General features: G+C 33.3%; 3 protein-coding genes and 2 pseudogenes across 3 annotated transcripts; all 5 read right to left on the bottom strand.

The window, feature by feature from the left end:
• On the bottom strand, positions 4,493-5,659 carry LOC104715502 (annotated as a pseudogene).
• Positions 6,590-8,036, bottom strand: LOC104715501 (annotated as a pseudogene).
• Positions 9,446-10,953, bottom strand: LOC104711568 (uncharacterized acetyltransferase At3g50280-like). The gene has a single exon (XM_010428272.1). The coding sequence runs from the start codon at positions 10,908-10,910 to the stop codon at positions 9,555-9,557; it is 1,356 nt and encodes a 451-aa protein (XP_010426574.1). The 5' UTR covers positions 10,911-10,953; the 3' UTR covers positions 9,446-9,554.
• On the bottom strand, positions 11,380-12,837 carry LOC104711567 (uncharacterized acetyltransferase At3g50280-like). The gene has a single exon (XM_010428271.1). It carries the CDS (start codon positions 12,750-12,752, stop codon positions 11,409-11,411), a length of 1,344 nt encoding a protein of 447 aa, XP_010426573.1. The 5' UTR covers positions 12,753-12,837; the 3' UTR covers positions 11,380-11,408.
• On the bottom strand, positions 13,153-14,106 carry LOC104711566 (ethylene-responsive transcription factor ERF011). The gene has a single exon (XM_010428269.2). It carries the CDS (start codon positions 13,888-13,890, stop codon positions 13,420-13,422), a length of 471 nt encoding a protein of 156 aa, XP_010426571.1. The 5' UTR covers positions 13,891-14,106; the 3' UTR covers positions 13,153-13,419.

Below are 17,855 nucleotides of genomic sequence, written 5' to 3'. Positions count from 1 at the left end.
ATTATTGTACGAATATTGGGAAAAACTGATGTGAAAAGTAAGACAAAAACTGATTTAATTGGAAGCAATATATATTACATGTTGGAGAATGGGGAAAAAACAAATACAGAATTAACCAGATGTATATGAAATATAATATCTTTTGTGGAATTGTTGGAGTTAAAAAAATATTGGGTTGACGATGTTGCATTCAAATATAAATAGTCTGCCCAGAGTGTAAGAAGTTTGGCATGTGTTTCAATGGCAAGTTTTTTCCAAAGAGAGAAACTGCTTTCCCCGAATCAACAGATCTTCGAACTTAGATAGGCGAGTTGCATGTCTGAAAGCAAGTAAAAAATTAGTTAGAGAGGAAGTTTTTAATATACATTAGGTGTGATAGTTGTAGTGTGGATTAGGTAGTTGATTTACATTTTCGTCTAGAAAGAGACATTTAAAGCTGAGTAAGAGATTATTTCTTCTAAAGTATGAAGCTTCCCAAAAACAATCATATTTTTACCGGTAATCATCGTTAGAGAGTAACTCTAGAGTAGAGTAGAGAGCAATTTTTTTAGGTTGTAACACTTTTAAACGCGTAGTTAGTGTGTGGGGTGGAAGTGTTGATTCCCAGTAGATTGAGGGAGAGAGATTATAATCATATACATAAAAGTAAGGTTTTGGTCTCTACTTATTGGTTGATTTCCATTTAATGCTTTCTATTTTTTTTTATTTTTTTATTTTATTTTCTAATTGTTTAATTGCTTTAGACAATATTTAAGACTCAATTAACACAATGCATTTAACTCACACATTAAAATAAAATTATAACTCAAAATAAAATAAACTATGCATTAATCATATTCCACCATTCAATTTTATTCAAACACAATAAATTATTATTATAAATGTAACTTCCATCAATTCTTATCATATAAATAAGCATTCTCTCATTCTCTCATATTGACATTCTTTTACTTTCTCATTTTCACATTATCTTCCACTTCTCCCATCCTCTTCCACAATACCTCAAATCATTTTTTGTTTGTTTTATTTTTTATATTTTTATTTGCTTTCCAATTTTTTAATTGCTTTAAATAATATTTAAGACCCAATTAACACAATACATTTAACTCACACATTAAAATAATTTATAACTGAAAATAAAATAAATTATGCATTAATCATATTCCACCACTCAATTTTATTCAAACACAATAAATTACTATAATGTAACTTCCATGGATTCATCATATAAATAAGCATTCTCTCATTCTCTCATTCTCTCATTCTCTCATATTGACATTCTTTTACTTTCTCATTTTCACATTCTCTCATTCTCTTCCACTTCTATCATTCTCTTCCACAATACCTCAAATCATTTTTTTTTTTCGATTTCTTTTTTGTTGTATGGGTTACAAAAAAAAAATTAAATATCATTGTAAATTTTTAATGCTAAATTTTAATTTTAGAGACTACATGATATATATTTTACATTGTTCTTATTTTTAAAGATTCATCTCCATTATATAATTTGGATTATCAACTTATAAGTAATCATTCTCTCCTCCTCTCCCACCAATATCAAATGTTGGTATATCTCATATGTGTTGTAAGAGTTTGATTCTATATTTTAATTTAGAAAGTATTATATATATTTAACATTGTTTTCAATTTTTAGTTTATTTATATAAAAATAAAATATTTCTTTTATATTTCTTGCCTTTCTAATCTATTCATATTTTTTGAAAAATTTCCATAGCTAAATTTAAATTCACATATGTTGGTTTTAACAAAAAATCAAGTTTATTTGGGAATTAGATGTTCATATTCCTTTTAAATGATCAATGTGTAACATATTATGTAGTTAGACCCATTTAATTATGGAACCACCAACACTCACTTTTAAATTACATATTATGTAGTTACACATCGATTTCTGTATTATCTATTAGAAAAAGACACATATCTCATTATAATCCTCATGGCCTCATATTTCAAATCTCACATAATTATATAAATTATTCAATATCATTATTTTTTCTTGATTTGACCAATGATACCTTAACTTAATAAAAGTTTCAGTTTATTTGAATAGGATATACATATAATATATGATATATAGTTTAATTATTTTTTCTATATGAAACATTATCATTTCATATAAATCAAAGTCTAGCACAATTAAAGACCTCAAGATAATAACCGAATAAAGTAGTTGCTGGTTTTTTCTTTTTTTAATGGAAAATGTATTAGTCTAATATTCTATTGTTAGGCTCACTTAGTTATATATGTATGAGACACTGCAAACCTACTATTTATTATTTTGATTTTGTCTTAAATGAAACATTTTAAATCTTTTTAAGCTATCACCATAAAATTTAAAAAAAAAAATGCATAACTAACACCACAAAATAAATTTTATGAAATATATATATCTCAATGATTTTGAAATATGACTACAACTACAAAAATATATGGCATATGGCATGTAAGATACAATATGACTTAATTGCACTAAATATATTATCATCAAAAGAAAATTTGATTAATTTATTTTATTTAAATTCATACTATGTAGTCTTTACATTTTGATATATACCGAAAAAATAATAATAATAACATGTTAATTTATATTAATTTTTCAAAATATAATAGTGATTATGTAATAACTCACGCGTATTATGTAATAACTCACGCGTAGCGTGAGCTAACACCTAGTAATAATAAAAGTAATCAGAAATTGAATTCTATTGGATTATAATTTTATGGAAAATAGATTACTAATATTTAATTGGAAATAAATAAGTAAGCAATTATCAAATAACTTAATTTACTTTGATGGCAAAACGTTACGTTTTCAAAAGCAGAATACAAAACTAAAACTAAATTCGAGCTTCAATTTAAATAACATATGGGAGGAAGAGAAACACAGGGGCTGCATGTTCAGATCCCATTTGTTTGTTTGTTAAGACAAATTTTGTAATTACCAAGGGATTAAGTTGACAATTGTGGCCATATTTAATTAGTACTGGACAAGTGTCAACTATATAAAGCGCCAGATGTCATCACCTCAAACAAAGTTTAGAAGAAACCTTCTCTTATTATTAAGACTAGGATAGTACCCGCGCTACGCCGCGGGATTATTTTTTTTTATTTTTTTATTTTTTTATATTACTTTGTAGATTATTTTTGAATGGTGCTGTTTGTAATTAAAAAACACTATTAATATAATTTTTGACTAAATATTCATTGGTTATTTTTTTATATTGTCTTGGTTTTTGTTATTATTTTTAGCTGTTTTTATTATTATTTTCATGGAATTGTAAAATATAATTAGTTTTGTTTTTTTCTTGTATTAGGATGTGTTGGAGGACCATTAGTACTGTTAGTTGTTTTGTTTTGTTTTAATTAATTTTGGATGTTGATTTTAATGGCATCTACTCGGTTGGTTTTTTTTTATGCTTTTTATTATTGGTAGAATAGGTAAATCGTATTGTTTATGTAACGTAAATACCTACTTGGATTTAGAATAACTGTTTGTTTTTTATGAGAAATTCCTCAAAATACCATTAAAAATGTTGTTTCCTAAATACCACATTTTATAGTTTTTCCCAAAAAATACCACAAAAGCTTTTTCCAAAAATATCACAAACACAAAAATTTGATTTTTAAGGGTGTATATTTGTTTAGGTTTGGGTTGACAAGTTTAGTTTTAGGGTATAGTTTTTAGGGGGTAGAATTTAGTATTTAGAAATTAATTTTTAGTATTAACACTTTATTTCAATTTTGTAGTGTTTTTGGAAAAAAAAATATATTTTAGTGGTATTTTTGAAAAAAAAACTAAGTGTAGTATTTTCTACAATAAATATCTATTTTAGTGGTATTTATGAGAATTGTCTTTGTTTTTTTACATAAGACCGTAGATTATGAAATAAGTTATATAATCAAAAATAGTTGTTTGGAAAAGGTGAAATGTTGTTTTTTCCGACTTAATTTTCTTCTTTCTTGGTTATCTTCACCTGCATTAGTATTTTTGTTTCATTTTGGTTAGTATTGGAGATATTTAATGGGTAAAGTATTACTATTATGTTTGGAAATACATGTGTCTTTGTAGTAGAGATTGTTGAATATCTCTTTGTAAATGACATTTTTGATTGATGCCTTCTTTTTTTGAGATGACTCTTAATAATGCAGCATAGAGTTATCCGTATACATGTGTCTTGTTGGGTGACAACCTTGTAATCATTAAAATGGAAAAAAAAACATGATTAATGATTCACGTAAGCTCATGATAATTTGAACGTCTTGAAATGAATGACTTCCGTCATAATCCGTTGGAAAATTTTGTAATATTTGTTGAACTATTTTTTGAATTAATTGATTTCATACTGTTTTTGTTTTCGTTTTTATTTTCCTGGTTAAAAATCCAGTTTGCATAAACTCATTTGTTATTATTGTACTCATTTGTCAGTAATTTCTTTTACAACGGTTTATGCAATAGCGTAGATATAAGTAATTAGGTAGTTGATAAATACATTGAACTTCTTACTTTAGTACTTAGTAACAAAGATATAGTACTTCTTAACTTAGTACTTGGTACAACATATTTCATTTCTGTCAAAGAAAAGACGGTATCGAAAAGAAGCTTTGATATGTCTTTACATTTGATCATCACAATTGAGTAATCTAAATCATGCAAATTGGAGACATCCACATCTGGATTTACTCTTCCACAATTATCTTCATCATCAACATTATTCTCCCATTCATCGTCATCTCTATAAACAAATATCAATTGATGAAGCTTACGGTCCGTGTGAGTTTCATTGAGAGCAGAAGACACCATGGTTTCCAGTTCACATAATCTTCTGCCACTGCGTCAACTTGTAAGCACATAACGAAGAAGTTTCCTGATTTTGGATAACCTATCTGGATCAGTGATTGCAGAGCAGGTTTCTTCTTCTGTTACTTGCAAAACCGCTGCTGCTTTTTCTTTATGCGTCCATATCTCAACATTTACTACATTGCATTGCAGATTCATCAGAACAACGAAAGTTCAGACAACAAACCAGGTCTGTCAGTTCTTGTAAGCTCAATCACAGAGAAGTCGACATATTGTTTGACACCAATAGATGATCTCATTGATGGACTGAAGCAGATCAGGACAAAGAGACCGCAACAATCACACAACAAAAAAACTAAAAAAAGAGTTGATAACCATATTATCAAAACTAACCAAAACTGAATATAAACCAAGAAAATGATCGCTAGTACTTAATGTACAAATATATTCAAGAACGATATCATCGGTGACTTTCTTCCCTCCCTTGATCAGTAACATTGAAAACATCCATGAACCAGCCACCATCAAATGAGATATAAGCTTTCTTAATGGTGAGATTAAGCTCAGTTAGAACTTAAACAACCTCCAGAAGTATTCAATGTTTTTTCGCACTATCTACCTGTAACAAAAGACAAAATGTTTATACTCATTTCTTCCATTCTACTCAAACCAAACCCAACCCGGTGAAAATTTTGATTACCTTAATGACAGTGACATCAAATGAAAAACTCAGCCTAAAATCGAAAAGATAGATCATAACCTATGGAAGAAGAACAAAACAAAGTCAATTTACCTTGGTGGATTCACTCTTTTAATAAACTTTGCAATCTCATTATCCATATTATATGAATAGCTCAAACAAAAATCTGGAAAAAAACTGATATTGATTCAATCAAAACGAAGACCCCTTTAAAAAGGGAAATAAAAACAAAGACTAAACCCTAAAAAGATTAAAAAATGAAGCAAAGGCTTAAAATTGAACAAAACCCAGTTCTTGAAACTAATCATCAGAGACGAATATGGAATTAAACAGAAACAAAGACAAGTACCCATTCTCGATTCGCTTGGTGATTTATGCAAAAGAGAATCAAAAGGAGCAAAACTAAATAGGTAAGGAATAAGAAACTGGATCAACTTAATGAAATTGAGAACTAACTTGGTGGATGAGGGAAGTCAGATCGGTGGTGAGCTTGCTGTTGTTCTCCGCGAGCGGTTCGCTCGTCCAAAGTCCAAAGGGATGGAGACAAAGTTATTTTTTAATTTGAAATCGTGAATATTTTAGAATGTTGCCAGGTAAGAAAAACTGGGCTGAGCTGTATTAATTGTCTTAATTTAATTGGTCATATGTTTTAACTGATGTGTCATCTCCAGAATTGTTCTCAATGCTCATGCGTCAACACCAGGAGAGAAACGTTCTACTTTTATTGTATTGATACCCTTCAATAATTTATTTATGTTATCTCATTGAACAACATGTGAACAGCGATCGTGCAATCGTCTCGTCCCAATGAGATGCAGTACATGTCGAGAGTTATGTCCTTCCGGTATGGCTTTGATCTTTTAAGTAACCGAAAAGTTCGAGCTTTTAATTACCTTTAAAAGTTATGGAACTTGGAAATGGACTTGTGGAATTATAGGCAGTTTCCCTTGTCACACAAACTCTGCGTTCACAAGGTGAAGCTTCTTTTTGAGTTATCTGTGTTTCATAATTTATGTTATTTGTGTTTGGAGCTCAATAAAATGCATTTTAAGAAGCAAATAAGGGCTAGCTAATTAACACCTTTACCAGGTTCATACATTATTATTATACAATCAAAGAGACAAATATTGGAAGCCAAGTAAATCAATCAATCATGGAGCAGCTACATGCTCTAAAAATTCCACATCGGCTAGTAGGTTCACTAGTACATCCGACCGTAGGGTAGCCTGAACATCAATACTTCCTTCATTGATTCCTGGGAAAAGTGTAAGCTTTCCATTGAGACTACTCGACGGTCCAGATCGAGCTGCAATAGGTTTGCCCCAACCAAAATCTTTGTTGTACACTTCGAACCGGGGAGAGCTTGCGATAGCTATAGTGTCACCATCTACTTTACTGCCAATGCCTAATTTTAGGTTCTCAACATTTTTAACCCAATCCTCAGCAAAACTTCTACAGTTTTCATTCGTTTGCGAGCTCACTACTTTTTTTTTTTCCAGAGCAGCCCAACCCAAACCACGATCCAACAGCTCTTCCACGGTTGTTACGGCAGATGCAAGATAGACCATATTCCCAAAACAATCTTTTTCAAGCGGAGGATTTATCCTCTGCCTCAAGTCCACCGCTAGTTTGCATTGTGTCTGATGATTGATCGCCACATATGTGCCGAAACCGCTTGAAGTGATGAAATTACCAGGTCACTAGATCCAACCTCGCTGTTGGCTTTAGCTTTGAGATCTGAAACATTCTTTTTTGTGAAGTGAAGCATCCAATGTTTCATAGTGTGCACGGAAGAAGATTCACGGCTTGGTGGTGGTCTCTCCGTCATTGAAATCGGAATATGGATCGGGTAATCGATCCCTTCGAGAAACCATCTTTTAAGAACAAGAGGCTTATGATCGTAACATGAACCACTCGAGCAAATCTTGGACCAAGTATGAAAGAAATCCCACATAGAAACTCCGTCTGCCACCATGTGGTTGTAACTGTAACCTATGAATACTCCATCCTTCATCTCGGTGACTTGTACAACAAGCACGGGCTCGGGTGCGCCTTCACAGTTTTTTAAACCGTTGCGGGGAAAGAAATCATCTAGGACACAAGGCACAGAACCATCAGGTTGAAGAATATCACTCACCGAGACAGATTTAGCTTCGGCGTGGAGAAATCTAGCGCCAGAGTCATCACAGTCTACAAATAACGACACCGTATTGTCTTCAAGATTCTCCGTCTTCACGAGACGACCCGCGAAAGGGAAGTATATATCTAAGGCAAGAGAGAGGGAGGCCTTTAGCTGAGAGATGAGATTGTAACTGGGATCGGGTTTTGGAAAGAGAAGACCTCTTTGAGGACTACTGAACTGAAGAAGACTGAAGTCAAATGGAGTAAGATGGATCTTAGTTCGACCGGATTGGTTGCTGTTTCCGGGTCGAACAATGCTCGACGACACTAAAACTACCCCTCCTGCCATGTTTAGTCTCTAATGTGAGTCTTTGAAGCTGTGAAGAAAGAAAAAGTAAAACTTGGCTAGGCTTAAATTATACCCACTTGCCAATAGGAGAACTGGAGAAGGTAAGGATTTTAATATTGCGCGTGTTACACGTTGTAAAACTTTTCTTTTGTCCTTTTCTTTTTCTGTCTTTTGAATTTCAACCTACCACTTGTACAAACTAGAAAGTGTATATATCAAATAATATCTCAAAAGTTTCAAAAACTCGATCCAACAATTGTGTTTCTTCGTCGCATCCCCAACTTTTCATGTAGGCACCCGTTAGTTTTCATATATTTTTGTTTTACACCTCTTTATTTATATAAAGTTTCAGTGTTTTGATCCAACAATTATGTTTCTTCGTTGTACCCCTTGATTTCAATGTTTGCACTTGTTAGTTTTTGTATCTTTTTGTTTCACACCTTTTTGTTTCACATGTCTTTATTTTCATATTTTTGCATCTCTTTGTTGTATCCCCATCTTTCAAAAATCGCACCTATTAATTCTTTCACATTTTTTTCACACCTCTATGTTTCAAAAATCGCACTTTTTTGTTTTATACCTTTATTATTTTTATAAATTTCGATAGAATAATGATTTAATTTTTATTCTATGTGAATATCTTTCAAAATTGATTATCTGAGTATAATTCAGTAAGCCTAGATTTATATATCTTTAACATTATTATCTTATTGTCACTGAATCGATTTTTCATTTTTATATATATAACAAATATTGAGGAAAAAAAATATATATATATAACAAATATTTTATTTAACTAATTTAGTTAATTCATCTTAGTCATTATTTATGACTTTTATATTATACAGTTAAAAAATTACCAAAAACAATTTACTCGAAATATGAAATTAACAATGTTAATCATTTCAAGTTTTCACTTTTCCGTGCGGTAACGCACGGGCCAACATCCTAGTTTATATAATATAAAAACTAGCATTTTAAAATCTCCTCATAACTCAATAAGTGATATGTTTGTAGAATATACAGTATGTATGAAATCTATATATATAACTCTATCAAATCATTAAAAATAAATTTCATATTGTTTAAAACTTTGCCTTAAAACTATATATACAATGAAACTCGGGTGTAGACTACATGCATTTGAAAACTTGGCTTCAAACATTTTCATTATTATCTACTATACAATTAGTGATGATGTTCTCCTTTTCCTTTTCTCTTTCAACATGTGCGTACTATATTTCCAAATCATAAGTACATAATGTTAATTATTGAAGGATTTGAGGAGACGACACAGTCACATGAAAATGTTTTGTTTTTCATTGTAAATTTGGGGATTTCCAAATAATTTCGGGGTTAACGAGATAAATTATCTTGCAAGTTTTTTTTGCTCTATACACTTTATGTGTGTAATTTATGTTAATTTTGTTTGGAGATCAAGTAAATGCATTTCAAGAAGCAATCAAGGGCAAGCTATTTAACCATAATACCTTCGCCAGGTTCGTACTGTAAATAATCAAAGAGACAAATACCGGAGCCAGATGGTATGCTCCTAAATAAATCAATCATGCAGTAGTTACATGCTCTAAAAATTCCACATCGGCTAGTAGATTCGTTATGACATCCGACCATAGGTTAGCTTGAACATCAATACTTCCTTCATTAATTCCCGTAAAAAGATTAAGCTTGCCACTGATACTATTGGACGGTCCAGCTCGAACTGCAATAGGTTTTCCCCAACCGAAATCTTTGTTGTACACTTCGAACCGGGGAGAGCTTGCGATAACTATAGTATCACCGTCTACTCTACTGCCAAGGCCTGATTTTACGTTCTTAACATTTCTAACCCAATCCTCTGCAAAACTTTTACAGTTTTCATTCGTCTGCGATCTCACTAGTTTATTTATTTGGAGAGCAGCCCAACCCAAGCCACGATCCAGCAGCTCTTCCACGGTGGCTGTGGCTGATGTAATATAGACCATATTCCCAAAACTATCTTTCTCAAGGGGAGGAGTTACCCTCTGCCTCAAGTCCACCACTAGTTTGCAATACGTCTCTTGTTCCCGGCACACACAACTATGTCTGATGATTGATCTCCACATATGTGCAGAAACCGCTTGAAGTGATGAAACTATTCCCAGGTCGTCACTAGAGTCAACCTCGCTGTTGGCTTTAGCTTTGAGATCTGAAATGTTTTCCTCTGTGAAGTGAAAAATCCATTCTTTCGTAATTGGCACCGAAGAAAGTACTTCACGGCTCGGTGGTGGCCTCTCCGACTCTGAAACCGGAATATGGATAGGGTAATCGATACCCTCGAGGAACCATCCTTTAAGAACAAGAGGCTTATGATTGAAACCTGAACCAGTCGAGCAAATCATGGACCATGTGTGAAAGAAACCCCATACAGAAACTCCATCTGCCACCATGTGGTTGTAACAGTAACTGATGAACACTCCGTCCTTCATCTCGGTAACTTGTATAACAAGCAAGGGCACCGTGACACCATCAACGCTCTTGAAATCGTCGGCGGGAAAGAAGTGCTTCGTGAAATCGGGAACAGAGCCATCAGGCTGAAGAAAATCACTCACCGAGACAGATTCAGCTTCGGCGTGGAGAAACCTAGCGCCAGAGCCATCACAGTCTATGTAAAACGACACTGTCTCGTCTTCAAGATTCTCCGTTTTGACGAGACGACCCGCGAAAGGGAAGTAGATATCTAAGGCGAGTGATAGAGAGGTCTTTAGCCTAGAGATAAGATTGAAATCTGGATCGGGTTTGGGAAAGAGAAGACCTCTTTGAGCATAGTCGAATTGAAGAAGACTAAGGTCATATGGAGTAAGATGGATCTTAGTTCGACCGGATTGGTTGCTGTTTACGGGTTGAATAATACTCGACGAGACTAAAACTACCCCTCCTGCCATTTTTTGTCTCTAATGTGAAGCTCTGAACGAAAATAAAATAAAATATGGCCAATCTAAAATAGTACCCCCACCACATGCCAAAAGAAAGCAAATCCTATCCAATGTACGTAAGGATTAAATTATTCCACAATAGAATTAATACCTTATCACCTAAATGTCCCTAAGTGATTAGTTTGAAAAGTTTATGTATTAAATCTATCTATATAACTCAGAATCAAAATTACTATGACTTTGTTTTCAAAGCTAGCTTTTCGTTAGTATAATTCTTTGCGGCCAAAATATTTTCAAAGAGAAAAAAAAAAACTTATTTTGACTTTCTCTAAAATAATTTATCTAAAATAATTCACAACAATTAGAACATAATTTGTCTACTCAGCCATCTGAAATAAAATGGAGTTAGTTGGACCGTTGCTCGTCCGGATTGGTTTATATAGTCACATCTGCCATTTTTGGTGTGTATATGTCCGAATGATATGTTTTATTCTCAACCAAATCAAATCATACAGTAGTTACATACTCTACAAATTCCACGTCGGCTAGTAGATTAACTAGTACATCAGACCATAAGGTCGCCTGAACATCTATACTTCCTTCATCGATTCCCGGAAAAAATACAAGTTTGCCACTGATGCTATTGCCCGGTCCAGCTCGAGCTGCAATCGGTTTTCCCCAACCGAAATCATTGTTATATACTTCAAACCGGGGAGAGCTTGCAATAACAATAGTGTCACCAGCCACTCTACCACCAACGCCTAGTTTTAGGTTCTTTACGTTTTTAATCCAATCGGCTGCAAAAGTTTTACAGTTTTCATTAGTTTGTGACTTCACTACTTTATTAATTTGCAAAGCAGCCCACCCTAACCCACGATCTAGCAGCTCTTCCACGGTAGCTATAGCTGATGAAAGATAGGCCATATTCCCAAAACACTCTTTCCCGAGTGGAGGATTTAGCCTCTGTCTCAAGTCCACTGCTACTTTGCAATGCGTCTGTTTTTCTCGGCTCAGACCACCGTGTTTGATGATAGACCTCCACATATGCGCAGAAACCGCTTGAACAGATGATATTTTCAGTTCACTTGAGCCAAGCTCGGTGTTGGCTTTAGCTTTGAGATCTGAAATATTCTTCTTTGTGAAGTGAAAAACCCTATCTTTCGTAACGGCTACGGGAGATAGTTCACGTCTTGGCTGTGGCCTCTCCGTCTCTGAAACTAGAATATGGATAGGGTAATCGATCCCGTCAAGGAACCATCCTTTAAGAATAAGAGGCTGATGATCTGAACCCGAACCACTCGAGCAAATCTTGGACCACGTGTGGAAGAAACTCCACATTGAAGCACCGTCTGCCACCATGTGGTTATAACAGAATCCGATGAATACTCCATCCTTCACTTCGGTGACTTGTAAAGCAAGCAAGGGCTCCGAGACACCATCACTGCTCTTGATATCGTCAGCGGGGAAGAAGTGTTGTATGAAACTGGGAACAGAACCATCAGGCTGAAGAAAATCACTCACCGAGACTGATTTAGCTTCGGCGTGGAGAAATCTAGCGCCGGAGCCATCACAGTCTATGAAAAACGACACCGAGTTATCTTCAGGGTTCTCCACTTTGACGAGACGACCTGCGAAAGGGAAGTAGGTCTCTAAGGCAAGAGAGAGAGAGGTCTTTAGTCGAGAGATGAGATGGAAGTCGGGATCGGGTTTGGGGAAGAGAAGACCTCTTTGAGGATAATCATATTGAAGATGAGTGAGATCAAATGGAGTAAGATGGATCTTTGTCCGACCCAATTGGCTGTTGATTACGGGTCGAACAATGCTCGAGGAGATTATGACCAAATCTGCCATTTATTAGCTACTTCTAGTGTGATACTGTTATGTACGTGAAACTAAGCCTCAGCTTATATAATCGTAAACCTCGGCTAATCTGAGATGATACCCACATACATACCACAAGATAGAAAACAAATCTTATCCAAGTTACGTGTGTATAAAGGACATATAAATCATGTGCGTCTAATTTTTGATATTTTTTATGCAATTAATAGTACGGCAATTATTTTGTTTTCTTTGCTAACAATTTTTAATGTTTAGATTTTCTTAAAAACCTGTCCAAACACACAAGTTTATGATATTTTTAGATTTTTTGTTTTTGGGTAATATACATAAACTTGTACCGCCTAGTACGTTTCAAGTCACCTTTGATCCACCGAACCTCCCAATCAACTCATGTTTTCTTCACAAAATATCATAATCAAATATTAAACACTCGTTACAATAATAATTTTGGTGTTTACCAAACAATTGATAGATATTAACAAGAATCTCAAAATTAACTAGCTACTCAGAATAATATGTACAGTCACAGTCACAAGAGTTTTGTCTTGCGGGTTGAAATTGAATTTCAATACAACGACGAAACAGAGGAATCTTTCCGTAACCACGTTTCATATAACACAAGCCCCACGTATGATAGCAACAGACACGGATGTAACTGTAAGATGTAATAAGAACTTTATTTTGCCACCAAATTGTCATCTAGATATTCCGGATCGGGTAGCTTGTTCAAGTCAACAAGCTTTAGTAACCCGCCGCCAAAGTCTCGCTTCTGACTAAAAACGCGGCGGCGTTTGTTGTTCTGAACCACCGTCGTCCCAATCGCATCCACCTGAGCGCCGACCTCAGTCGCCTTTTTCCTGATCGTCGCGGCCGACATGTCCTCTGCTGCGGAATTTTGGATACACGGCATAAGCTCCGGGAAGTTGAGCGTAGCGGTTGGTCCTCTGAGGTAAAAGACCGCTGTGTCGTACGCACGCGCAGCCGCTTCAGGTGTAGCGTAAGAGCCTAGCCAGAGCCTTGAACGCTTATTGGGTTCACGAATCTCCGCAACCCATTTACCCCATTTTCTCATCCTTATCCCTTTAAATGGTCTTTGTCTCTTCCTTGCGCCTCCCACGTCAACTGCGGCTGCTACTCCACCATCCATGGCGGCTCCGGATCGAGTTGAGTTTCCAAGAAGAGGACTTTAGAAAGTGGGTTTAGGGAAATTATCTGATTTCTTGATCAAGATTCTCTTATATATATGCGAGTTGAAAAGAGGCTGCAGTTGTAGTTGGAGGAGAAAATTCCCAAAATCAATGACGACGTAGCGTTATAGTTGAAAATTTTGTTTCGATTATTAAACATATATTTGACTATAGTATAAAGTATAAACCTAAATTTAGGTGAAAAGATTTTATTTCATGAAAAAAAAATGATGAGAAAGCTTTGTTTGTGATAAGCTCGAGAAAAGTCGTGGAGATGAATAGACGACTCGTCTTTTAGTTAACAATATAACCGAATATTAAATCATTGAGTACGATCCAATTTTTTGAGTGTTTACTGATATATATAAATAAGCGTCTGTCTCAGTATAATGATGAGAATTATCATTGTATTATATATACACCACCAATCGTCTGATTTTGTTTCTTAGCTAGCTTGTTTCCACGATGGCATCACAAAACTATATTTATATCAGAAAGTATAATTTTTTTTTTAATCAAATTTTGCATCTTATGATGAACGAACTACGATCGAAAAGATATAATGTATTGATTTATAATCATTTCCACAAAACTATATATTGATTGTACATAACGTTAAATATACCAGCATGACTGGACTGCATGAGCCATCCAAAATCCAAAATCCTAAATTTAAGATGAAAAAAACAAAAAAACATCGAATGGTCTCATTTACGTGTTTTTTTTTTTTTGTGTGTGCAAAGGTCTCATTTACGTGTAATAATTTGTTTATTGGATAGACGAATCATATCATATGACATATACGCGTACGTATACACACGTCCCATATAAACAAAACAAAAGGAGACGAGGACAGACAGTGGCCCCCTATGGTATTGGTCGGTAGTCGGTGGCTGGATACCGTTAGTAATTGACTTTTTACGTGTTTACGTAAATGATGTGATACGTATTACAATACATTGTCCGTTTTGTCCCTCTGTATCTGTAGAGGCCTCTGGAAGCTTCTCTGTAACAGCGACAGTACGTTCGTAGTGCAGGGGAGAGTTTTGGTATTGCGTTATTGCGGGCTCCGCATGTCGGTCGGCACATAACGCAGGCTACGACGTGCTGATTATTATACACGAGGGCGGCTCATTTCCATTATGTTTATTAGTGATTTATTAACCAATCGTTATGTTTTTTTTTGTCGTGTTAACACAAGATTAGTAGTAGTACTATTAATTTTTAACGATTATTTATAGGAATGTAACAGGAAAAGATTCTCATGCTCTGTTTTGTTTGTTGCAGTCTTAACGTTTATTTAAGTTTGACGGTGGATAAAAAATAAGTTTCAACGTAATAGAGATTTAACGATAGTTTCTTAAGTTTTGACGTTTTATTCACCCACGGAATATTTCGCATGCTCTTTTTTGTTACACTCATAAATTGTGACGGTAGATGTAGCCAGAGCCGGCGTGGAAGAGCTGACCCTTAGTCTATTATTCTCACGCAAGTCTATTATTCTATATCTCCATCCCAAGTCTCATCATTTTTTGAGGTAATTTAACACTACTTCTATGCTCATTGTCAAACACATTTGCTTTCAAATATGACATTCATTATTTAATATGACATTCATTATTTACGTATAATGTTGTTCAAACTCCGACTGCCAAATACAGTTAATTATTATGTTGTTCAAACTCCCAACTGCCAAACATAATTTATTAATATAGGCTCGCGCAATGCGTGAGATATATTTTATTTATAGTTTTATTAATTCTTATATGTAATTTTAAAATTTTAATGTTCAAATTCTTTTTAAAAAAATATTTAATATGTGTTATTCATATTTTGACACAAAATAAAATAAATAGGACATCTCGATAAAAATTTTTATTTGAAGTAATTAAGTAGTTATTTCTTATTCATTATTTCATACAAAATTTATTTGATGTTTCTAAATTTTAATACATAATTAATTATATGTGTTTTATCATCATTTGTATTATGCGGATTTTTATCTAGAGAGTATGATTTTTAAAATAGATAATTAATAATACTTTAATTTAGAAAAACAAAATTTATATAATATCTTAATTTTTATGCGACAACTTTAATCATCAATTAAAATTAACAAAAGGATATAGTAAGAGTAAGATTTATCGTCTTAAATCACTGCTAACAACTTGTTCACGCTTGTAATTTACACAAATCTACTTCAAATTTGTGCACATGCCTTTGATCTAAGATTTCAATTCTTCCATGTTTCAGTAGTAGCATATTGACACCCAACCCGTAATCGCAACGACCCAATTGCAAGAGCGGAGCTCTACCAACTGAGCTATATCCCCCCGAGCCAAGTGGAGCATGCATGAAGGTCTTCTTTCTCTTGTTCAATACAGTCGATACTTATGCAATGTTGCTTACTTTTTCCTTAAATATTTCCAGGTTTTTAAATTTTTTGTGTCGTCTCTCCAAAAATCATATTAAATACTTGACACAAATTTATATTATAACAATAAAAATTAACTTAAAATTAATATTAATTCATAGCATCAAGACTGAGGAAAATATAGTTGTTTACATGTACAAAAAAATGTAGCTGAACTCAAATATTGTGTGCTTATTTTAACATTAGTTTATCTAGAAATCAACTATATAGGATACAAAGGAAAATGTTTTCTTACTCTCCTTATTTCCTCCAAATAAGTCAAAAACGCAGGTTTCTTCTTTGATGTTAACACCATTTTCCCCAGTTGAGAACCATCTCTAACAAAAATCACATACACTATTGTTCTTTAATCAAACACCCCAAAACCCAAATAAAACTCCCATTTTCTGTAGTTTTTCTCTCTGATATATTTTAAGTTTCCCACAAAACACATCAATATTTTTTCCTAATATATCTCTTAATATTTGTCTGTTTTCCCCCTTTTTCATAATTTGATTACCTTAATTTATTCTCACACATTTCAATTTGCTAATTTATTTTTTGAAATCTAATCATTAATTTCAAATTACATAATATTTTAAGATTCTCACAAATTACATCTTCAGTTTTCCTAATCTATTTCTTGAAATTTTGGCAATTTAAATTTATCGCTAATTTCTGTCTAATTTAAGTTTCCTCAATTTTTTTCTTCATAATTTTGTAGCTCCAGTAGTAGTGTCTCCAAATAAGTGATCCACTTCCTTATGTAGTGAAAAGAAAATCCATCAAAAATTGCAGATGCTTTTTAACAGAGCTTCTTCATTCATTGTTTTATCTTTTGTATTTATTAACTACATCTTTTAACTTTCAATTGGATAAATTAAGGAAAAAAAACATAACACAATTATTTACCAGATACTTATGAGTCACTTAATTGGTATAAATAATAATAAAAAGAGCAACTCCACATAGATCCAAATACATTTAAATACATACAATCGATTATGATAAAAATACTATCGAATCAGAACCCCCGTCATTGGTCTCATAATCATGCTCATATTTAAAACAGATTAGTGAGAAATTACGAAGAGCACAAGCAAATAAGAAACAAAAAATGATCGTAAACCATTTTCACTTGATAAGAATAGCGGATAAATCGATCTTTTGTTTGATGCATCTTCATAACGATAAAAATCTGAAATATATATTTTGCTGAATATATATATATATTTTTGTGCAAAACTGAAAATATCTATATAAGAAGGAAATCTAGGAATTTTTTTTTGGTTTTGTGGGCCTGTAGTTACTAAAGTCCAAACTACAAATAATTTAATTTAATTAGGTCCAAACAATAAATGAATACATGTGTCAGATATACGAAACGATGTGAAATGTATGGCGCATATGTATACGTTGTCACCACTACAACAAACACCAGAAATATTGCACAGTTACAGACTTACAAAGAGTAGAACGAATCTGAAAAAAAAAAAGAAAAAAAAAAAAAAA

This window comes from Camelina sativa, chromosome 9 (genome assembly GCF_000633955.1).
Source record: "Camelina sativa cultivar DH55 chromosome 9, Cs, whole genome shotgun sequence".
Taxonomy (NCBI): domain Eukaryota; kingdom Viridiplantae; phylum Streptophyta; class Magnoliopsida; order Brassicales; family Brassicaceae; genus Camelina; species Camelina sativa.
This window is presented reverse-complemented; position numbering and strand designations above follow the sequence as displayed.